Source organism: Mobula hypostoma, chromosome X1 (genome assembly GCF_963921235.1).
Source record: "Mobula hypostoma chromosome X1, sMobHyp1.1, whole genome shotgun sequence".
NCBI classification, from domain to species: domain Eukaryota; kingdom Metazoa; phylum Chordata; class Chondrichthyes; order Myliobatiformes; family Myliobatidae; genus Mobula; species Mobula hypostoma.
The window spans coordinates 39423098-39447991 of record NC_086128.1 but is presented as its reverse complement, the minus strand read 5'-3'; the positions used below and the strand labels follow the sequence as shown (position 1 = coordinate 39447991).

At 38.1% G+C, this 24894-nt stretch overlaps 1 protein-coding gene across 1 annotated transcript in view; it reads right to left on the bottom strand.

Moving 5' to 3' along the window:
• Positions 1 to 290: 290 nt before the first annotated feature.
• Positions 291 to 24894, bottom strand: part of haus7 (HAUS augmin-like complex, subunit 7) — a 39991-nt gene continuing 15387 nt past the window's right edge. Inside the window, exons 5-10 of the mRNA XM_063036987.1 lie at positions 21250 to 21362; positions 19436 to 19585; positions 8603 to 8705; positions 7226 to 7432; positions 4097 to 4208; positions 291 to 514 (exon numbers count right to left, since the gene is read on the bottom strand). Coding sequence (XP_062893057.1) covers positions 447 to 514; positions 4097 to 4208; positions 7226 to 7432; positions 8603 to 8705; positions 19436 to 19585; positions 21250 to 21362 — 753 coding nt within the window. The 3' untranslated portion in view covers positions 291 to 446. The remainder of the gene's footprint in view (positions 515 to 4096; positions 4209 to 7225; positions 7433 to 8602; positions 8706 to 19435; positions 19586 to 21249; positions 21363 to 24894) is intronic.

Sequence of the window (24894 nt, the reverse complement as noted above, 5' to 3'; positions counted from 1 at the left end):
GGAGGTTGGGGACCACTGGCCTAGAGGACTGAACATGACACACAGCTGGCAGCTAAGATACTGGGCTGATTATAAAGAACATCAACTAATAATACTTCTGCACATTTCAAACATGATGTTCTCAGTAAAAGTGAAATAGAAAGCACTTTTTCAGCACTTTCTCAATTAGGACATGTACAACATTAACTATTAAACAAATAAAATCACAAGGCTATTATACTTGAAAATGTTTAAGTGCAATGCTACCCCAGTTAATGAAACATGACACATTATTAACTTAGTAAAAAAAATTTAATAATTATTGCTAATTACTGCACAATACAATTTTTTAGAAAGCTTTAAAATCTGGAATATTTTTCATAAAAAAGCATTTTTATTTTCAAAAATAGGCGAGGGAGCTCAGTAAGAGTTAGTATTAAAGACTATTCTGCAGAAGTACAACTTAATTAGGCATGGTTCTGAAAAGCTTCCAGAAAACCTGCATATTTCCTCTTCATCTTTTTCACTTGTGTTGCTGAAAGAAAAAGTGTCAAATTTTAAAAGCAATGTCACTGCATAAAATTCACAAACAGTGTACTCAGTATCAGAAATTTTGCCATGAAACTAGCAGTTCTATTTGTCTCAAATTATTTAAAAAATGCTGTTGCTTGTTTTACATGTTCTTGGGTTAACTCCAATAAATCTTACATTCTTAGCTAAATGTTCTTGCCAATTAATTTCTTAAACCAGTGGTAGCGGAGAACAATAAATAAGGAGTGAAATAGTTTCGTGCATGCAAATTATGAGTTCAATAAAACACAAACATACTGCAACTAAAAGTCACTAACTCAGATAAGGCAACCTTCGATAATTCACTTGATTATCGTCATACTTGGGAGAGGAATTGTATTTTTGGAAAAAAAAAATTTCCAGCACTTATTGGTTATGTCTATCAGATTACTTAAGTTCAGATGTAGAATAAATTTACCTCAACAATAAAAGTTTCAAAATACATCACTAATACATATTTATCAATGTATTCGAATCAGAAAGCAGCCCCTTCTTAAAAGATAATTAGGAGAATATCATTCCACCTGAGCGTAATAGTGCAAAATACTCCCTTCTACAGATATTCTGCAGGGCACCTTTACATAGACAATGAATAAATTGGAAACTTCACAGCTAGCTATGAGAATTAACCATAACTTTGTGGGGACTATAAAGAATCTGGTATTTCATCCCAAGATATACCTTAGGTAGATGGAACTCAAAATCTAACCAATTTGCTCTCTAAAAGATAAAAATACTAAGTCAGCCCCTTCTGAGAATTCATTATGGCTCATCAAATACTACCAGCAAACAGGCTCAACAAACTATTCAACAGCGGCAAAGTTTCACATTAAGGCAGGTGTTCCCAACCTGTTTTTTTAATGCCATGGAACCCGGGGGGGGGGGGGGTTCTGTGGTTAGAAACCCCTGTGTTAAGGAGACAACAGAGTATTCCAAGTTAGGGAAAAACCTTTATCACCAATAAGCTTTAGACAGATCACTCCCATCATCACTTACGTAATTGTCATATCCTGCAACGAATGTCACCCATAGTAGCTGTGAACTTAGATCAGACGTATCCTGTGTAGGTCAGCTACTGAATCTAAATAAGTCATTTCGCAAAGCAAAATGCGTCATACTACCTAGCACTGCCAATACTGCCTCTTGATCCACAAACTTGACCTTATGACTGATGACTCACATCTTAGCCAGACCATTCACATCATTTTAGGAGAACAATCAGTTCTGCATGGAACATATGAAACAGGAGCCAAAGGCAGCCATCAGGCCCCTTGAGCCTGTTCCAACATTCATCAAGATCACGGCTGATCTTTAACTTCAGTGCCATTTTTCTGTACTATCGCCACATCTCTTGGCTCCTTTAATAATCAGGAAACTATTTATCAACAAGATCCATTTTCAAATAATTCAGTGGCTGAACTTCCACACCTCAGGAGGATAGAGAATACTAATGGAAAAATCACCATTTTCAGTGTGGGAGGAAAAAAATTTCTCATCGGAGTCCATAGGCATGGCTTTAGGATTCCAGTCATGCATCCCTAAATGGCTTACCTCCTAATTTGTGTGTTTTTTTGTTAAGGCTGCTTATACTGGTCCACAATCCCTTATCCGAAATCCTTGGGGCCAGTTGCATTTCGGACTTCAGAAAATTGATAATTAATCTGTCTCAGTGTGGGTGGACTTTAGGACCCGGGGGAGCTCCGGACCTATGCACATCGTCCCATATACTTTAAATCATCTCTAGATTACTTATAATATCTAATACAATGTAAATACTATGTAAATAGTTGTTATACTGTATTGTTTAGGGAATAATGACAAGAAAAAAAGTCTGTACATGCTCAAACAACAAGTGCTGGAGAGAGAACTTCTGGGTTTTCCCGATCCGCGCTCTTTTACAAATACTATTACAGTTTATTTATAGAGTAATATACAGTACTGATAAGTGAAATAGTGGGATAATTATAGACCATAAATACACTAGTACATTTTGTTTCCAACAAAAAACATTCAATAAAACATAAAAATATACAGCTTCAAACGAACTGAATCAAACACATGGTAAATGACTTATTGGAATAAATGTAGAATGTAAATACTCTAGGACATATACAGGTTCAAACTAAGCTAACTACATACAGGTACCTCTAGTTAAGTTGCATTACGTCTGGCAAACAAAGCTAAATACTCTACAGGTACCCGATGGGCCAGGAATAGGATTCTCAAGTTATGAAGCAGCACTACGACAGACGGCATTTTAAAAGACTTCTTCAAGTGTCATCTGTCTCATTGACATAGGTTTATGTCTAAGCAATCCCTCTTTAACTGAATAAACTGCCATAATCTCTTGCTCACTGATAAAGGCACGTTGTTCAAGGCCAGCAATTAACTCGAATTGAGCGACGTCAGCTGTTGGCACGCCAAACAAGCCTTGTTACGTCACGCTCCACACTCCATGAGAAAAACTTTGGTTTTCGGAGCTTTTCAGTTTTCAGAATTTCAGATAAGGGGTTGTGGACCTGTATGATGCTGTGTTTGTGATGCTGCTGCAGGTAAGTTCTTTAATGCACTGTGCATACATATACTTGTTCACATGACAATAAACTACTTTGACACCTGGTTCTAGACTTCTCAATCTCAATTTCTTTCTGCATACAACTTTTGACCCCTGAAGGAATATTGTAAGCTTCAGTGAGCCCACCTCTCATTATTCTATATTCCTGAGAATACTGGCCAGTCTACCCAGTCTCTTCTCACACAGCACACCATTTATCTCAGTCTACTGTACTCCCTCTATAGCAAGGAAATCAATATTCCAAGTGCAGGTTCATCAAGTCTCCAGAAAATGGCTGAAAACATTCACACAAATCCTTTAAGAAATGTCAACATACAACTTACCTTCTGGCACATTAGCTTTCACTGACTTCTATGTCCTTTTAAACATCAACATTTCCCAATCTGTCACCATTTAAAATTCCTTTGCTTTTCTGTTTCATCCATAAAGTACCTCATGATTTTCCACTACATTGAGAAAAACTGATGCTACGTACAGCAGACCAACACTGTCCCTTACCAACCCCAAGATCAAATAGCATGCTGAATCTTTCGATCAGAAGTTGCATTTGGTCTCAAAAGAGATATTGTGGGGAACTGATTTAATAGAACAACATGAAAGAGGAACCATATTTCCTCATAAAATCAGAATTTAAAAAATCACTGTTGTAGTTCTGATCTTGAATTCATTTCTAGTGAACATTAAAGTAAAATAAAATTTAGTTTCGTAGTGGAGAAAGTGCATGGCCAAACCACGGATAAGAATTAAAAGCACACTTACACAATATTGTAAAACCTTGCTCCCCAAATACTGTAAAAAAAACTTTCCCTATATTTAATACCAGCAAGTTACTGAAAAATAAATTTATATTTTATATATGTTTTAAAAACAATAGCTAAAATATTTTTTTCCATATCAGTAGACAAATTTCTGCTGGAAAGATCATGCAATAGAAATTCACACAAAGTTAGTCGAGATATTCCTGTTACTCACGCAGTGTAGCAATTTCACCACTATCCCACGTTATGACATCTTTCTGTAGTCCATTTACAATCTCCTCCAACTTTGTGCTTGTGACATTTATCTCTGCCAAGCCAGCAAGCTCCTTTATAAAGAGTTGTAGATATCAGCAATGTTGACTTCAGACACTGTCCAGTCACTAAATTCTATATCCTAATCATCAAAGGGAATAATAGTCACTTTATACCAGTCGTTCCCAAAGTGGGCAATATCATCCCCCTGGACGCGGTGGGAGTTTAAGGATAAAGGTGCTTGTATGGGAGGGCACTCAGTAGCAAGGGGGGCAGTTGAGGGATTACAGGATTAATTTAAGGAATTAAATACTTATTATAAGCATTTGATCCTCAGTGCCTCATAATTGATTACAGCAATTACGTAATCATCTCATCTCTTGCTAACCCACTGTTCTCTTAGACTTTGCTCAAAGCGCGTCATAATTGTTGAAAAGTAATGTGACACTTTTGTATTTGGCATATCATGAGAAATCTGGACTGAAAAAATTGTGTTATTTGCAGGCCTGGCCTGTGCATTATTGCTGTTCACTACGATTAACTGTTATGATTCACATACTCTGGTCACACAGTGAGAATTCTTGTGATTTAGGGGATAGAGTTCAATGGGGTAAAGTTCAGAATCTGTGCTTTTGAATTGTCTTGACTGCATTTCTCTAGCCCACGTCCTAACCGAGATATTGCTGCCCCACTTTCTGTACCTTCAAGCAGAAAATCAGGTTTTGCCTGAGCTATGATGATGTCATAACTTTCCCCTTTATTGATTGCAGTGCTTCAGGTTAGACTTAAACATTAGGTAATTGACTGTAGTCTTAATCCATAATGAAAATGGCAGAAGCAGACCCAACGAAAAAGATGTGTAGATAGTATAGTGTGGCGTATCTAAAATATGGATTTACACTAGCACGAAGCAACCAACAGCAGCAAGCTCAGCAACGAGTTTTTCCCAGGGCTGAAATAGCTAGCGTAAAGGGCACAGTTTTAAGGTGCTTTTAAGTAGGTACAGAGGAGATGTCAGTGCTAAGTTTTTTTACGCAGAGAGTGGCGAGTGCGTGGAATGGGCTGCCAGCGATGGTGGTGGAGGCGGATACGATAGGAACTTTTAAGAGACTCCTGGACAGGTACATGGAGCTCAGAAAAATAGAGGGGCTGTGGGTAACCCTAGGTAATTTCTAAGGTAAGGACATGTTCGGCATAGTTTTGTGGGCCAAAGGGCCTGTATTGTGCTGTAGGTTTTCTATGTTTCCATGAGTCTGTTCAAAGGTGAATAGATGAAATGCTCAAAAGTTCAAAGTTCCAAGTACAATGTCTGAGAATGTGGAAGACACATTGTGCAACATACTTAAGACAACAGAATTTGCTTTGCAGTTGGATTAATTAACTTTGCCAGGTAACGAATCTTTGCTTCTTGGTTATGTTCACTTCATAAAAGATGAAAGTATGGTTCAAGAGCTGTTATTTGCAAGGGCACTAGAAACAGCTACAAGGGGTGAGTCAATATTTCAGGTTGTTGAGCAACTTTTCAAAGAGAAGGACATTCTGCTCACCAACATTCTTGCTTGTGTAACAGATGGGCACTATCAATGACCGAACGCCACTGTGGGGTTATTACTTTCTTAAAACAAGCTGTACCTAACATACATACCATTTACTGTGTAATTCAGAGACAGCATTTTGTCATAAAAAGACCTGAGTGAATGACTGTAAAAATCATTCAATAATTATATCAGCGGTAATTAAAATAAAATTCCACGCTCTCAATTCTCGACTAGTTTGAGAGCTTTGTATTGAGAATGATGAACAGCTTAAATGCTTGCTGGTGCATACAGAAGTCAGATGGCTTTCCAAAGGAAACTACCTGAGATACTTTTATGCACTTTTTAAAACTGTGATACAATTCTTTGAAGACTCAAGTGATTCATTCAACTCAAGAATATTAGGCTATTAGACAAGAATATCAAACAAATTGTTTATTTGTCAGAATTATTCATGAAGATGAAATCAACCTTCAATTGCAAGGAAATAATGTGAATCTTTTCAAAGTCAGATCAGTTGTCTCCACATTTCTGTCCAAGTTAACCCTATTTATATGCACATTTACCCTTGCAACCTTTTCCAATTTCCAAGCCTCTCTGAGTTGGAAGAGAAAGAAAGAATACCAAACAATGATTTTCAAGTTTCTGGGTGAGCTGCATAAAGGCATGTCAGAGATTTCAGGCTCTTTTCTCGATCCAAATTCCAGATTGGGTAATAAACCCATTCCTGAACACTTGTAATGAGGAAGGATGGAGGAAGAACTGATCTCACTACAAAATGACTTTGAGCTGAAGTTGGGGTTCAAAAAATCATATCAAGACTTTTGGTTGCAGAAAGAAATCTCTAACTGTTATCCTGCACTTTGGAAAAAGGTCAAAATGTTTTTTATTGCCTTTCCAATATCATATTTAGTGGAGCACAGTTTCAATGCCGTTGTCCAACTTCTTTCAAAACAACAGACTGTATGGGAGTATGGAAATTGTACTATTTAACACTGTACAACAGTAGTCAGTGCCAGGTCCAGAATAACACAATGTCTCAGTCCAGATTTCTCATGACATGCCAAATACAGAAGTGTCACACTGCTTTTCAATGATTATAATGCACTTTGAGTAAAGTCCAAGAGAACAGTGGGTTAGCAAGAGATGATCACTTGATCATTGGAATCAATTATGAGGCACTGAGGATCAAATGCTTATAATAAGCAATTAATTTCTTAAATTAATCCTGTAATCCCTCAGCTTCCCCCATTGCTACTGAGCATCCTCCAACGTCCCCTTCAACTTTATCGCCCCTTTAGAAACTCAACACACTCAAGGGCAATAGCACCCATTTTGGGTACCAATTATCTAAGTGCTCTCCCTTGAGTCAAACATTTCTATCATTGCTATCAGAAATTATATTTCAGCTCTCAAACACAGATTCTCTACATTTTGGGGAATCCTGATTGATAAGGTATTGATTTTACCACTGTAAAGTCAATAAACAGAGAACAAAGATCAAAATGTAACAATCTCTGTACTTCAAAGACAGCATTTTCAAGTGAGAAACTTACATTGGTAAAATCTGTTAACAGGTTATGTACAGTTTTAGATAGTGGTCCATAGTTGCAAAGTTGAGGTGAGGCTTTATTACAATTGACTCCAAGTGCATGGTCATATGCCACGGAAAACACAGTCATCAGCTGATGAAAGTCTGAAAGTGTGAGCTTCAAGGTTTGGATGATGGTATCATTACTTTCAATGGATCCATTAAAAGCAACCTGTATAAAATAAATAATCCAAATGTTTAAATTAATGCATTATTAAGGCAATTCCATACTAATCAGAAAACAAAAAGATATTGAGTATTGAGTGGCAGTGTGTTACAACCCCGAAGCACGAGATTGTATCTTTCCCAAAATGGTTAGATAAAGATTTCATTAGATGGATTGTAAGAATCTCATTTAAAATTAGCTTAGGAAGTCTGAACCACAATCAATGCAAGGCCAATTAAGAGCTAACAATTAGAAGATTTCATTTGATTGACACCAGATGGCTAATAATCTTAAAAGTTTTTGGGGGAAACAGCTAATAATCAACATTTATGTATATCTAACTGAGGAACGCTCGCTAATGTTGGTGACCAAAGATATTCCAATTTCCTAGAATAAACATCATTCAGCTTGGCAATGAAACTCATGGAAATGTTTCCATATACCCATCAATCAACAAAATGTAACTTTCATTTTCCTCCTCTAATTTGTTCAACCTCTCAAAAATCTGATTATCTGCTATCACCCGAATTCAGGAGCTCTGAGACTTCTTCTTTACATTCACCACAATTGAAAGCATTACCACCCCTCTCCCCCCACCCCAATGCTGCTTAGTGCTGCTTCTGGATTCAGCACACAGACAAGCATCCATGCTGGTAACACTTGCATACAATAGAATAGTGGTTAAATTACTGGAGTGGTATCTAGAGGCCTTTACAGCAGATTCATAGATGCGACTTCAACATCCATCATGCCAAATAGAGAACTTACATTCCAGTAAGTCAAATCTAGAAAACCTGTCATCGGCAAGTGACCATGAAACTATTGGACTGTTGCGGAAAACAAAAATCTAAAATTCACTGATACTGTTCAGGAAAGCAAATCTGCTGTCCTAACCTGGTTTGGCCTAGACATGACACCAGACACATTAATATGGTTGACTCTTAAATGCTCTTTGAAAACTGAGTAGCAAGCCATTGTTTTATGGGGAATTAGACATGGACAATAACTGTTGGCTTTTCCAGCAACAACAAATCCCATGAACAAAAGAACAAGTTTAAAAGATTCAAATCAGTTGTCACTGATCAACTCAATAAATGCTTCTTTCTTTGTGAGAACTGACAAAGGTAAGGTAATTTAACAAGATCAGTTTGTTATAAAATGCTTCATAGAACTTACTGTTTTCTTCATCTCTTCAAGATGTCGATTTGTTTCTTTTAATTCCTCAGAAAGCTTTGTCAACAATTTTTCTAGCGATTCAAAAGAAGGTGGCGAGGATTTCCTGAAATTTTTTTTTACATAAACAAGGTAAAAAAAAATTGCACTCAATACTAAATCATTTCATAATTTAACAAATCTCACATCTTTTAAGATGAAGCCTTGAATGTAATTACCTCAACGATGAAGAAATAGAATATAGCCACTGAGCATGAGCTTTGTTTCCAATGTTTTTTAATTAATTTATATATATAAATAAGAATACAGAGTACAGGAAAAAATGTCAATACATTAAACTAAATCGCATATAAAGACTCCTTACCCTATATTTGTACAAGCCAATTAGTTCATAACATTGAAAAATAATAATTTTATTATATAATAAAAATCTAACCCACTACCAAGACCGAAGCTGATTAGTAGAACAAAAAGAAAAAAGATTGTTAGTCATCATCTGTGCTTCAACAGCAAATCAAAGGTTTTGAAAATAATTCAGAAAAGGTCCCCACAATGTTCGAAAGTCTCAATTAGATGCAAAGATTGAACATCGAATCTTCTCTAAATTTAAACATGACTTCACATCACGTAACCATTGGGCGAGAATAGGAGGGGCCACATCTTTCCATTTAAGCAAAAGTGTCCTTCTGGCTGTAAGGGACATAAAAGCCAAAATGTGCAAATCAGATGGCTCCAAAATAATATCCTTTCCTCCAACAATACCAAATAAAGCAGTCAAAGGATTAGGCTTAGAATTTACTTTAAAAAGTATCGAAAAGGTTTGAAATACTTCTTTCCAATATTTTCCAAGACTCGGACATGTGTGAAACATATAATGAGTGAAGCTTCTCCATTATCACAATACGGAGCTATATCTAAATTAAAACAAGTCAACTTATGCTTAGTCATATGGGCCCTATGGACCACTTTAAATTGAGGGAGAGAGTGACGGGCACATAACGATGAAGTGTTGACCAATTTAAAAATTTGATTCCAAGTTTCCTCAGAATTTGAAGTCTGTAAATCTTGTTTCCAAAGATTTCTAATTTTATCTAAAGGAACACTTCTCATTCCCAACAACATATTATAAATATTAGATATAGATCCATTATAAAAAGGTTTCAGATTAAAGATTACATCTAGTAGATTCTTATCAGGACTTTTAGGAAATGCACTTATTTGAGAGCATAAAAAATCTCATTTTGGGTAAACTATATTTAGTTGACAATTGTTCAAACAAAAAAAGACTTCCCTCTACAAACATGTTCTGAAAGCATTTAATACCGAACCTATCCCATTCTTTAAAAGCCACATCAATCATATAGGGTTTAAAAAAATAATTAGAAAAAATGGGACTCGAAAGAAAAAATCTCAATAAGCCAAAATATTTTCAGAATTGTATCCAAATCCTCATAGTGTGTTTAACTACCAGATTATGAGTTAACTTACTCAAGGTCAAAGGAAGTGAGGATCCAAGAAGAGAAATAATAGAGATTAACAGAATTAGCTTCTAAAAAAACCCACGTCGGGCAATCCTCACGATTTATATAATATAACCAAAATGTAAGATTTCTTATATTAACTGCCCAATAATAAAATCTAAAGTTTGGTAAGGCTAATCCTCCATTCTTTTTATCTTTCTGAAGATGAACTTTATTTAATCTAGGACGTTTATTCTTCCATATACAAGATATAATAGAGTCAAGAGAATCAGAAATGGATTTAGGAATGAAAACCGGCAATGCCTGAAAAAGATATACAGGTTTCCCCCACCATCTGAAGGTAGAGTGTTCGTATGAAATGGTTCATAAGCCGGAATGTCGTAAAGTGAAGAAGCAATTACCATTTATTTATATGGGAAAAATTTGTGAGCATTCGCAGACCCAAAAAATAACCTACCAAATCATGTCAAATAACACATAAAACCTAAAATAACAGTAACATATAGTAAAAGCAGGAATGATATGATGAATATACAGCCTATATAAAGTAGAAATACTTTTCTACAATCATTGCCACACTGTTCTCCGTAGCGAAAATCTCACTCAAGCGCTCTCGGCAGAAACACTCTCTCCAGTAACCTTTAAGCTATGAAGGGCCAAATCATACCAAATAAAACATAAAAATACACAGCCTATATAAAGTAGAAATAATGTATGTACAGTGTAGTATCACTTACCAGAATCGGGAAGACAGTGCCGAGCATACTGTTGATGGTGTGTTAGGCTGAGTCATCAGAGGTTGGGGTGGTGCAGTGGTTCCCAACCTCTAGGCCGCCGACCGATCGATACCGATCATCGAAGCATGCAGTGGTACAGCTGTAGCCGGGATGCACCCAACACATCTTTAAGAAAAAAGCCGAAATAAACAAGCTAATTAATTAGGTGCTGCCCAGCACGTAAATGTCGGCCCAGATCAGAGGCGATTGCCGATTGCGTCGCCTCTGATCTGGGCCGACATTTACATACTGGGCGGCACCTAATTAATTAGCTCGTTTATTTCGGCTTTTTTCTTAAAGATGTGTTGGGTGCGTCCCGGCTACCGCTTCATTCTCCGCGGCAATGTATCGGTCTGCGGCACGGGGGTTGGAATGGTGGGACACTGGGGTGTCATCTCATCGTTGTCTGTTTCCAACAGGGCAGGCAAGTCATCTTCTTCTATGTTTGCCTGCCTCGATGTCAAAAGTCGAGGTTCGTTGGCGGCTGTGGCTGATGTGGAAGGCTTGAAAAATGACAGTATGCTTGTCTGCTTAGCCTCGCGCATTTTTCTATCATACAGTTCTTTGTAAGCACTCAAACCATCGTGCAAATATGCCCTAAACCTACGTACCCTTTCAAAATTAAAGTCACACTTTTCTGCAATCATTGCAGTGAAAATTTCATGCAGTTGCTTCACATTCAGTTACTGGACGACTTCACTTTCGGTCCGTTCGCTATTGAATTCCGTTTCGATTGTTATCCTTTCATTTTCCAATTGCATCAGCTCTTCATCTATCAGTTCTTGGTCATGGGATGCCAAAACCTCTTCAAAATCATCTTCATCAACTTCCACAAGCGAAACTCACTTTGTCCTTAGGTCGTTCACCACAATTGAAACGCTTAATTATGTCTAGTTTTACGCTAAGTGTAACATCCTTACGAGCTCTTTTAGGCTTTTCCGATACTTTAGAACTTATCTTGCTAACGGCTGTTCACAGGCACGTGTTTAAGCAATGCTGGCTAGAATGCAGTTCCGGGGGAGGAGCTTGGCTGCTCAGGGCGCGCGCTGCTTTTTTCGTGCACTACCTTTTTTCGTAACAGTGAAAACACCTTCTGTTAGCGAAAACAGGTAACTAATGTAGGTCTTTCATAACAGCGAGGTTTCGTAAAGCGAACGTTCGAAAAGCGGGGGACACCTGTATAAATTTAGGTAATATATTCATTTTGATAAGAGTTAATTCGATCAATTTACGATAATGAAAGAGAGGACCAATTTGATAGTATTCTTTTTACATGATTCAATAGAGTAAGAAAATTTTCTTTAAATAAACACTTATAAGTTTTACTGATGTTACACCTAAATAGGTAAATTGGTTTCTTACAATTTTAAAAGGAAAGTTAGAATTTGTTGGTATCAAATTGTTCAAAGGGAAAAGTTCACTTTTATGTAGATTTAATTTATAACCTGACAACTGGCTAAAACAGGAGAGTAAAGAAAGCACATGGGGTAATGAAGTCTCAACATTAGAAATAAATAACAGCAGATTATCAGCATATGACGAGACTTTATGAAAATGAGCCTTGCTTCAATAGCAACACTAATCACAGAATCAGAAGATCACTAACATGAGTCTTATTCAAAGAAGGTAGCATTTAACTCGTGGTAAAATTCTGTTGCTTTACTGCGCGAGTGCCATAGTCAGAGGGACCTTTTTTCGGATAAAATTTAAGATGCAGCAGCTCCCTCAAGTGGGTGAAAAATGTCAAAACACGGATAAACAGTGAGTTCTCATCACATCCGAGATGTAACAACCATGCCATACCGGATAAAGTGTTAATTTGGTCACATTTAATGACTTTTTCTGAAATTCTGTCATAAATACATTGACCTACAGTTACCAACTGTATATTAATTTTGAACATAAATGATTATGAAACATTTGGAAGGTCCCAGGGATAGGAAGGGTACTGCATAAAACCATTTTTGTCTTATGCAATAAAGTTACAAATTCCACATTAATTGGAGATTAACTGACAGATCTAGCTATTGCCTTCTAATAACCACCTAGCTCACAAGTTTAAAAAAAAGTACCCAAGAATGCAAAAAGAATTTCTTCTGCCGCACATCACGCGATTACAAGAATGCCACACGTTGTATTTACAGTGCTTATAAAAAGCATTCAACCGCCTTTGAAGTTTTCGAGTTTTATTGTTTTGCAACATTGAATCACAGTGGACTTACATTTGTTTTTTTTTGACATTGATCGACAGAAAAAGATTCTTTAATGTCAAAGTGAAAACAGATCTAAATTAATTACAAATTAAAACACAAAATAATTGATTGCATAAGTATTCACTCCCTTTAATATGACACGCCAAATTATCACTGCTGCAGCCAACTGGTTTTAGAAGTCACATAATTAGTTAAATGGATTAACTAACTAATCCACGTGCAGTAAAGGTGTTTCAATTGATTGTAGTAAAAATACACCTGTATCTGGAAGTCAGTACCCTGGCAAAAACTAGACCATGAAGACAAAAGAACACTCTGAGCAACTCTGCAAAAAGGTTATTGAAAAGCACAAGTCAGGAGATGGATACAAGAAAATTTCCAAGTCACTCACTGTCCCTTGGAGTACAGTTAAGTCAATCATCAAGAAATGGAAAGAATATGGCACAGCTGTAAATCTGCCCAGAGCAGGCCATCATCAAAAACTGAGTGACTGTGCAAGAAGGGGACGAGTGAGGGAGCCAACAAGAGACCTATGACAACTCTGGACAAGTTACAAGCTTCAGTGGCTGAGATGTGAGAGATGGCACAAACAACAACTGTTGCCCGGGTGCTTCACCTGTCGCAGCTTTATGGGAGAGTGGCAAAGAGAAGCCACTGATGAAAAATACTCACATGAAGTCTTGGCTAGAGTTTGCCAGAAAGCATGTGGGAGACTCTGAAGTCAGCTGGAAGAAGGTTCTATGGTCTGATGAAACCAAACTTGAGCTTTTTGGCCATCAGACTAAACGCTATGTTTGGTGTAAGCCAAACACAGTACACCATCAAAAGCACACCATCCCTGTTATGAAGCATGGTGATGGCTGCATCATGCTGTGGGGATGCTTCACTGCAGCAGGCACTGGAAAGCTTGTGAAGGTAGAGGGTAAAAGGAATGCAGCAAAATACAGGGAAATCCTGGATAAAAACCTGATGCAGTCTGCAAGAGAACTGCAACTTGGGAGAAGAGTTGTTTACAAGCAAGAAACAAATCCCAAGCATAAAGCCAAAGCGACACAGGAATGGCTTAAAAACTACAACGTTAACGTCCTGGAGTGGCCAAGTCAAAGTCCAGATATCAATCCAATTGAGAATTTGTGGTTGGACTTGAAAAGGGCTGTTCACTCATGATTTCCATGCAATCTGACAGAGTATGAGCAGTTTTGTAAAGAATGGGGAAAAATTGCAGTGTCCAGATGTGCAAAACTGATAGAGAGCTATCCACACAGACTCAAGGCTGCAATTGCTGCCAAAGGTGCATCTACTAAATACTGACTTGAAGGGGGGGGGGGGTGGATACTTATGTAATCAATTTTATTGTGTTTTACATTTGCATTTAATTTAGATTACCTTGTAGAGGTCTGTTTTCACTTTGACACCAACGAGTGTTTTCTATTGATCAGTGTCAAAAAAGTCAAATTAAATCCACTGTGATTCAATGCTGTAAACCAATAAAACATGAAAACTTCCAAGGGGAGTGAATTTTTTTTAGGCACTGTACTCAAATGCAAATGAGAATTGCTTTCAAAGTCAAAGTAAATTTGACTTCAAGTCAACATATTAAATATGATTATGTCTATCACAGAAAATGGAGCATTTTGAATTTGTTTAAATATAGTTGCAGTGGGATATCATCTCTTCTGCACTGCATAGGCTTAATTAGAGTTTCCTATTAATTGGGTTACCAGCAATGAATAGCCAGTTACAACAAAAGCATACATGACATGTTCAAACAAACAAAGCATTCAAAGCACTTCACATGCAAAAGAAAAAGTAGATCTTTAGCAACAGTAGCAATCAAATGTATAATCAGAGGTGGATTTTGAAGTGGATGGATTGTGGAATTACGTTTAGAGAGAGCTTTACAGAGTGTAGTGTTGAGAGAGCTGAACGCTCTCCCCAAATGGAAAGTTAGCAAGGCTAGTGCAAGATTTTAATAAGTTGCAACCAAAGCTAAACAAATTTGCTTTCATCTGAAGAAACAGGCAATATGTTGCTGGTTACATTGTCGAGATTAATGATGAAGAAAACAAGACTGCCAAGGATGGAGAATGTCCAGCTAACCAAACCCAAAACCGAGCCATCTTAGCTTTGACTGGAACATACTGGTAAGGCATGGATCCAAAGTTATTTAAGAGCAGCATTATTTGAAACATCATCTGATAAAGCTTATACAAACTAAATTTATACTCCTAGAATATATAGCTAGAATTAAACCAATTCAAAACATAGAACATTAAAGAGCATTAAGGTGAATAAGAGCCCAGGCCTGACAGGATCTATCTCAAGTTATTGAGAGAGGCAAAGATGTGATTGCTGGGGCCTTAACCAACATCTTTATGTTCTATCTCGCCACAGGTGAGGTCCTGGAGGACTGGAGAGAAGCTAATGTTGTTCCATTATTCAAGAAAAACAGGAGTAATCCTGCAAACTACAGGCTGGTGAGTCTCAATCAGTGGCAGGGAATTACTGGAGAGAATTTTTAGGAATAGGATTTGACCATTTGTAAAACCATGGCCTAATTAGGGATAGTTAACATGGCTTTGTGCTAGGCAATTTGTGTCGAACAAACTTGCTTTGAGTTATTTAATGAGGTGATGAGCGTGATTGATGAAAGTAGAGCTGTGGATGTTGTCTACATGGATTTTATTAAGGCTTTTGACAAGATCCCTCATGGGAGGCTAATCCAGAAGACAAAGACACATGGGATCCATGGTGAATTGACTGTTTGGATTCAGAACTGGATTGTGTTTAGAAAACAGGTGGTTAATAGGACTTAAAATGGGTGGAGGTATATGACTAGTGGTGCTCTGCAGGGATCCGTATTGTGACCTCTGCTGTTTGTGATAAATATAAATAAACTGTATGAAAAAGCAGATGGAGGGGTCTGTAAGCTTGCAGGTGATACGAAGATTGACTGTGCTGTGGACAGCTTAGAAGAGTGCCAAAGGATATAGCAGGATATAGATCACTTGCAGATATGGGCGGAGAAATGGCAGATGGAATTTAACCCAATCAAATGTGAAGTGTGGCACTTCAGGAGACCAAATGTAATGAGACCAATAACAGTATTGATGTGCAAAGGGATCTTGGAGTCCATACCTCCCTGAAAGTGGCTTCACAGGTTCAAAGTAAGTTTATTATCGAAATACATACGTCACCATATACTACCCTGAGATTTGTTTTCTTATGGGCATACTCAATAAATCCAATAACTATAAGAGAATTAATGAAAGACCACACCCAAAAGGGCGGACAGCCAGTGTGCAAAGGACAACTGTGCAAATACAAAAGAAAAAAAACAAAATAATAACAATAAATAAATAGCAATAAATATCCAGAACATGAGTTGAATGATCCCTGAAAGTGAGTCCATAGGTTGTGGGAACAGTTTAGTGATGGGGCAAATGAAGTAGAGTGATGTTACCCCCTCTGGTTCAAGAACCTGATGGTTGAAGGGTAATAACTGTTCCTGAACCTGCAGGTGTGATTCCTGAAGATCCTGGATCTTCCTCCTGATGGCAGCAGCGAAAAGGGAGCATGCCCTGGGTGGTGGGGTTCCCTGATGATGGATGTTGCTTTCTTGCAACAATGCTCCATGGATGGGAGGGCTTTACCTGTGATGGACTGGGCTATATCCACTACTTCTTGTAGGATTTTCCGTTCAAGTACATTGGTGTTTCCATAACCAGGCTGTGAGGTAACCAGTCAATATACTCTCCACCACACATCCATAGAAGTTTGTCAAAGTTTTAGACATCATACCAAATCTTGGCAAACTTCTAACAAAGTAGAAGCGCTGCCGTGCTTTCTTTGTAATTACACTTTTGTGGAGGGCCCAGGACAGATAAGGTGATCAAGAAGGCAAATGCATGGCTGCCTTTATTAGTCAAGGAACTGAGTTTGAAAGTCAGGAAATTATGTTGTAAATATACAGAACTCTAGTTAGACTGCTTCTGAAGTATTGCATTCATTTCTGGTTGCCCCATTATAGGTAAGATGTTGAGGCTTTGGTGCAGAAGAGATTTACCAGAAGAGATTTGCTGCCTGGACTAGAGGGTATGTGCTATTAGCAGGGGTTGGATAAACTTGAGTTGTTTTTTTCTGGAACAGCAGAGGTCGAGGGGAGAGCTGATCAAAGTTGTATCAGATGATGCAAGGCATAGACAGAGTAGACAGCCAGTAATTTTCTCCCAGGACTGAAATGTCTAATACCAGAGGACATGTATTTTTCAAGTTTTATTTTAACAACATGTACTCCAACAATATATGGAACGAGAACTGCCAGATGTACAAGCTGGTTTTAGAAGAGGCAGAGACACCAGAGACCAAATTGCTAATCTACGCTGGATATTGGAGAAATGGAGGGAATTCCAGAAAAGTATTTGTCTATGTTTTATTGACTACTCTAAAGCCTTCAACAGTATGGACCATAATAAACTATGGCAAATCCTTAAAGAATTTGGGATACCTGGACGTCTGATCTGCCTTGTGAGAAACTTCTACAAAGATCAAGAAACAACAGTTAGAATTGAACACAGAACAACAAACACAGCCAGACAGCTCACTAGGAGGCTTGATAATGAGACAAAAGCTCAAATATTTTGGCCACATCATGAGAAGACAGGATTCCTTGGAGAAGACTCTCATATTAAGTAAAACAGAAGATAAAAGAAGGCGAGGACAACAGAGGCTACGATGGATAGATAATATTACTCAGACAATATGTATGACCTGGGAGGATCTTAGAGAGGCAGTTTCCAACAAGAAGACTTGGTGTGCAGGAGTCCATGAGGTCATGAAGAGTCTGACTCGACTTAATGACTAAGCAACAACATGCAAAATTACTTGTGCCATGGGATAACTATGTTAATATACTAGCTGTGTTACGTCTGTAATCTGTAACAGTAACTATTTGCAAATTTAATTGATATACAGTAAAACTGATAATCCAGCAACCTCAGGATGTTGGTGGTGCCAAACAGGTAGATATTCAGAGCTACTGGATACTACTCCACTTGATACAGTTCCAGTCACCACATTACAGGAAAAATGTGGAGGCTTTGTAAAGGATACAGAAGAGGTTTACCAGGACGCTGCCTGGATTAGAGAGTATGAGCTACCGGGGAGGTTAAACAAACTTGGATTGTTCTCTCTAGAGCACCAGATGCTGAGGGGAAACCTGACAGAAATTTATTCAGTTATGAGGCACAGACAGGGTAGACAGTCAGAATAATTTTCCCAGGGTAGAAATGTTAAATACTAGAGGATATCATTTCAGAATCAAAATCAGATTTAATATCACCGGCATATATCATGAAATGTGTTAACTTTATGGCAGCAGTACAATGAAATACATGATATATAAATATAGAGAAAATAACTGAATTACGGTAAGTATCATCATCAGGTGCCGTGCCCAGTTTGAGCTTTTCCATGGCCCACACACTCCTGTTTCGGGTCAAGTGGATCAATACATTGGTATTCATTTCCATACTATACATTCATTTAATTACTATATACACAGTAAGTATATGTCTATTAAATAGTAGTGCAAAAAAAAAGTGAGATAGTGTTCATGGTTTCAATGTCCATTTAGAAATCGGATGGCAAAGGGAAGTAGTTGTTCCTGAATCGGAGAGAGTGTCCCTCAGACTTCTGTACCTCTTTCCTGATGGTAACAATGTGAAGAGGACATGCCCTCAGTGGTGGGGATCGTTAATGATGGACATCACCTTCCTAAGGCACCGCTCCTTGAAGATATCTTGGACACTACGGAACCTTCCTAAGGCACTGCTTCTTGATGCTGTCTTGGATAATAGAGGCTAGTACCCATGATCGAGCTGACTAATTTTACAAGTTTAAGATGAGGGCAAAAATTTAAAGGAGATGTGCAGGGAAGGATGTTGTTTTTTGTTGGTAGTGGTGGAAGCAAATACAGAAATGGCACTTAAGAGACTTTTAGATAGGCACATGAATGTGTAGGGTTGAAGGGATATGGATCACAAGCAACAGAAGTGATTTGGTTTAGTTTGCCATAATGTTCAGTCTGGACATTATAGACTCAAGTGCCTGTTCCTGTACTGTAGAGTCCCATATTCTATGAATAAAATGTGTATGGAACAGAGGCCACTGTGCTTATAATCTTCATGAGAGTGGGGCTCTTATAAAACCAAATACTGAGACATAGGGATTTAACAATATGATGGTGTACAGTGGGACTTTTTTTTTTAATTGAGATTTCATTTTATGGACAGAAAAATGTCAGGCCATAATTTCTTAGAGATGATTCAGGTTGTCAAAGCAGAATTTTAATAAAGGATCACTTACATTTTTCCTCGTGAATCAAAGTTGGCTTCAGCTTTCTTAAGGAGCCTATGTGCATCAAGGGAGAGATTACATTTCAAATTTTCTGGCAAGCAAAATTGGCGATCACTCAGGACATCATACAGCAGCTGGTCATTTGATTTTTTAATGCACCTTAATAAAAAGAAATAAAAGTTGATTACCATATTTCAAACTTCAAAGTAAATATTTATTTAATGATTCTGGATCTAGTGAACATTCTCAACATTAAAGTATCAATGGTTGAATGTTAAGAACTGCAGAACTGGAGAAAGCATGTCAGCAAAAGGCTAATTAACAAATCGGACACATTTCTTGTAGGATATATCTAACTTTTCTCAAGTTGCTCTCAACAGTACTTCTTCCAGCTGCTCAATCTACCAAAAGAATTACAATTATGAGGGTGCCATTGGATTTATTTTATGGTTCAAGCAAATGTAGCACAAACTCTCACATAATCACTTTCAGGTTTTATTAAGACTGCAGCTAAAAATTACTGCAATACTCATACATTTTTATTTCATATCCCATTTTGCTTTGTTGAACACCAGAGCATTATAGCAGAAACAGAAATCCTAAAATTACTGTCACAAATAGCAGTTGTTTCAGATACTTCCAAAATGGTTCTACAGTTTTACATACATTAAGCAGCTCGAGGGTATGCATTTACAACATATTAATTCTCATCAGAATATGGAAATTTTCCTGTGCCTGACTCATCAGCGTTAAAACCAACAGCAATTTCAATATGTGTTAGGTTCAAGGACAAATTAACTGGACAAGAATGTGGATATAATTCAGTCCCTATTTTAAAAGTTTTACTTTCTGACATTTTATTCGTTAAGTGTCAAACAGCAATGTCTTTAGCATTTTGGGGAGCAGGGATCACTGCACTTGCTGTGCAATACTGGCCAAGGCCCAATGATTAAATTTTTTCAACATATGAAGCAAGGATGTAGTTCAAGATCTGCACACATACAGGCAAGAAGAAATAAGAATCTATAGTTCAAGGACTGGAGAGATTGACTCATGTATTGCTTTCAGTCAGTAATTTACTTTGCTCCTTCAGGAAAATATAATAAATTCCAAGGTGCAGGGCAATGAACAATTCAGTTATTGGGAACTAGGTTTGACACAGTCTGTGCCCACCCAGTTTTTTTTCATTTGATATGCTCCAAATGACATCATGATGAGAAATCAAAGGCTCATGATTACATTCCTGGAATATGTAAAGGAGAAGGTGTGTATGAGTGCCAAGTGGCAACAGGCTTAGGCATTGCTTTTTATCAGCACACCTTCTTTAATTAAAGTCCTATCAACAATCAGACAGGGACAGGAAGAGGATTGCAAGACAAGATTAATACAGAAGAGACTGACGCCCTCTGGAACTGGAAAGGAGACAAAAAATGTAAATATTCTGATGTACAAGCTTCAGTTTCTTTTTAATGAACTATTGCAAAGATTCAAACAGAAATTTAAAGGCAAAATGCTTTGATCCTCATTATGCTTGAATGTCTATTCAAAAATTCCATACATTTTTCACAAAACAAAACTGCAACAATGAGAGCTGATTTCCATGCTATGATGGAAGTAACCAATGTGCAAGAAGCAAACTAAGTATTTGTGATGCATCAATTTTGAGACATCACTGCAGAGTGCAGTCTACATCATCCTGCGACATGCATATGCACTCTGCGCCAAGAGTGATGGATCAGCTTTATTAAATAAATTAAAATGATGGAATTATAAAACAGAACAAGGCAACTTCAGGATTTAATGACAAATATTGGTCTACTTACTTGCTAATACTTTCTACGTCTGTTGAGGCTGATGCATAAATGTGCTGAACTTCTTGGAGGCCTTTTAACATCTGATCCATCATCATTAATTGTCTCAAGGGACTTGCCTGGCCCTAATAATGACCAGGAAAACATTATAATGTTATCATCCATGCGTGATAACCTGCAGTATATGTAACTAATAAAGCAACTTTTGGGTCAACACTTTTATATTGGCCTGGATCTCCCAAGGAGTACCAATACATCTGCCTGTATACTTATGAATACAGAATACAATGCAAAACAAATCAAGTGGCAATCTGCATGAATAATGAGAAGGTTAGAAGTTAATGAATTAACAATACCAATTAAAGCATATTTAGGTCAGTGGCACTGCAAGACCCCAATAACAATGACGCTGGAGAGTTGGTAATGGGGGACAAAGAAATAACAGACAAACTTGAGTATTTTTTGTCAGTCTTCACTGTGGAACACACTAACAGAATGCTAGAATTCAAGAATCAGAGGGCAGTAGTGATTGTAGTTACCATTACTAAGGAGAAGGTGTTTGCAAAGCTGAAAAGTATGAAGGTGGAAAAGACACCTGAGCCGAATAGACTACACCCCAGGGTTGTGTAAGAGGTGGCTAAAGAGACTGTGGAGGCATTAGTAATGATCTTTCAAGAATCACTAGATTCTGGAATGGTTCCGGAGGAGTGGAAAATTGCTAATGTCACTCCACTTTTCAAGAAGGGAGAAAGCAGAAAAAGGAAATTATAGGCCAGTTAGCCTGACTTCAGTGGTTAGGGTACTTGGAAGCCCACAATAAAATACGCTAAAATCAGCATGGGTTCCTTAAAAGGAAATCTTGCCTGACAAATCTGTTGAAACTCTTTGAAGAAGTAACAAACAAGATGGACAAAGGAGAGTAAGTGGATATTGTGTACTTGGATTTTCTGAAGGCCCTTGACAAGCTGTCACACATGAGGCTGTTTGACAAGATAAGAGCCCATGGTATTACAGGAAAAATACTGGTGTGGATAGTTGAAGATCAATTGATCACATCACTTTGTATGTCAATGATTTGGATGACTGAATTGGTGGCTTTATGGGCAAGTCTGCAGACGATACCAAGATTGGTGAAGCGTCAAGTAGTGTTGAGGAAGCAGAGAGGCTGCAGAAGGACTTACACAAATTTGGAGAATGGGCAAAGAAGTGGCAGATGGAATACAGTGCATGGTCATACACTTCGGTAGAAGGAATAAAGGTGTAAGCTATTTTATAAACAGTGAGCAAATTCAGAAATCAGAGGTTTAAACAGACTTGGGAGTCCTGGTGCAGGATTCCCTAAAGGTTAACTTGCAGGTTGAGTCAATAATACGGAAGGCAAATCCAATGCTAGCATTGATTTCAAGAGGACTAGAATATAAAAACAATGATGTAATGCTAAAGCTTTATAAGGCATTGGTCAGACCACACTTGGAGGATTGCGAGCAGTTTTTTTTAGATTAGATTAGATTCGATTCAACTTTATTGTCGTTGTGTTGAGTACAGATACAAAGCCAATGAAATGCAATTAGGATCTGACCAGAAGTGCAAAAGAATAGTATTATTTACAAAATAACTGCGAATAAAAAAACCTAAGTGCTACAGCATACAGATATAAAATTACTAAGACAATCCAATATGGGTGCAATACTGCTTAGCGCTGTGATGTGAGGTTCAGCAGGGTCACAGCCTCAGGGAAGAAGCTCTTCCTGAGCCTGCTGGTGCGGGAGTGGAGGCTCCTGTAGCACCTACTGGATGGGAGGACAGTAAAAAGTCCATGGTTAGGGCGAGATGCATCCTTGATAATGCACCCTTATCTAAGAAAATATGTGCTTGTATTGGAGAGGGTCCAGAGAAGGTTCACGAGAATTACTCTAGGATTGAAAGGTTTAACGTATGAGGAGTGTTTGATGGCTCTGGGCCTGTACTCACTGCAGTTTAGAAGAATGAGGGGGGAAATCTCATTTAAACCTATCAAATATTGACAGGTATAGATAGAGTGGATGTGGAGAGGATGTTTCCTATAGTCGGGGAGTCTAGTACAAAGGGCACAGCCTCAGAATAGCAGGATTTAGAAGATGACGAGGAGGAATTTCTTTAGTCAGAGAGTAGTGAATCAATGGAATTCATTGCAACAGATGGCTATGGAGGGCAAGTCACTGGGTATATTCAAAAAGGAGGTTGATAGGTTCTTGATTAATCAGGGCATCAAAGGTAACGGGGAGAAGGCAGAAAAACGGGGTTGAGAGGGATACTAGATCAGCATGATGGCATGGAGGAGCAGAATCAATGAGCTGAATGGCCTAATTCTGCTCCTATGCCTTATGGTCTTAAGACATGGTGTTACACGGCCAGGCAAGTGTTGGCCATATCGCATTTTAAGTAGTCCACAATATTGAAAGACCACACCCAAAAGGGCAGACAACCAGTGTGCAAAAGAGAAGAAACTGTGTAAATACAAAAGAAAAAAATGAAATAATAGTAATAATAAATATCAAGAACATGAGATGAAAAGTCCTTGAAAATGAGTCCATAGGTTGTGGGAACAGTTCAATGATGGGGCAAGTTAAGTAAAGTGAAGTTATCCCCTCTGGTTCAAGAGCCTGATTGTTGAGGGGTAATAAATGTTCCTGAACCTGCTGGTGTGGGTCCTGAGGCTTGTGTACCTTCTTCCTTAAGGCAGGAGCAAGAAAAAACTATAGTCTGGGTGGTGGGAGTGTCCTTGATGACAGATGCTGCTTTCCTGTGACAATGTTCCGTGTAGTTGTGCTCAATGGTGAGGAGGGCTTTACCTGTGATGGACTGGGCTGGATCTACTACTTTTTGTAGCATTTTCTGTACAAGGGCATTGGTGATTGCATACCAGGCTATGATGCAGCCAGTCACTTAACTCTCCAGCACACATCTATAGATGTCTGTCAAAATTTCAGCTGTCGTGCCAAATCTTCATAACTTCTAAGCAAGTAGAGGCACTGCCATGCTTTCTTCATAGTTGCATTTGTGTGCTAGGCCAAGGTCAGATCCTCTGAAAGGATAACATAAAGGAATTTAAAGTTGCTAATCCTCTCCACCTCTGATGATGGACCTCCAGTTTTCCTCAGACTAAATTCAATAATCAGTTCTTTGGTCTTGCTGACATTGAGTGACAGGTTGTTGTGGCACCATTCAGCCAGATTTTCAATCTCCCTCCTGTATGTTGATTCATCACTACCTTTGATTTGGCCCACAACACTGGCATCATCAACAAAGTTATATGTGGTATTAGAGCTGTGCTTTGCCTCACAGTCATAAGTGTAAAGCGAGTAGAGCAAGGGGTTAAGCATGCAGCCTTTTGATACACTTGTACTGATGGTGATTGTGGAGGAGATGTTGTTGCCAATCCAAACTGACTGGGGTCTGCAAGTGCGAAACTTGAGGTTCCAGTTGGAGGTATTGAGGCCAAGGTCTTGAAGTTTATTGATTAGTTTTGTGGGGATGATGGCATTGAATACTGAGCTGTAGTTGATAAAGAGCATCCTGAGGTATGCAACTTTGCTGTCCAGATGTTCCAGGGTTGAGTGAAGAACTAATAAAATGGCACATGCTGTTGACGGACTTTTTAAAATCGTAAACCAGCGG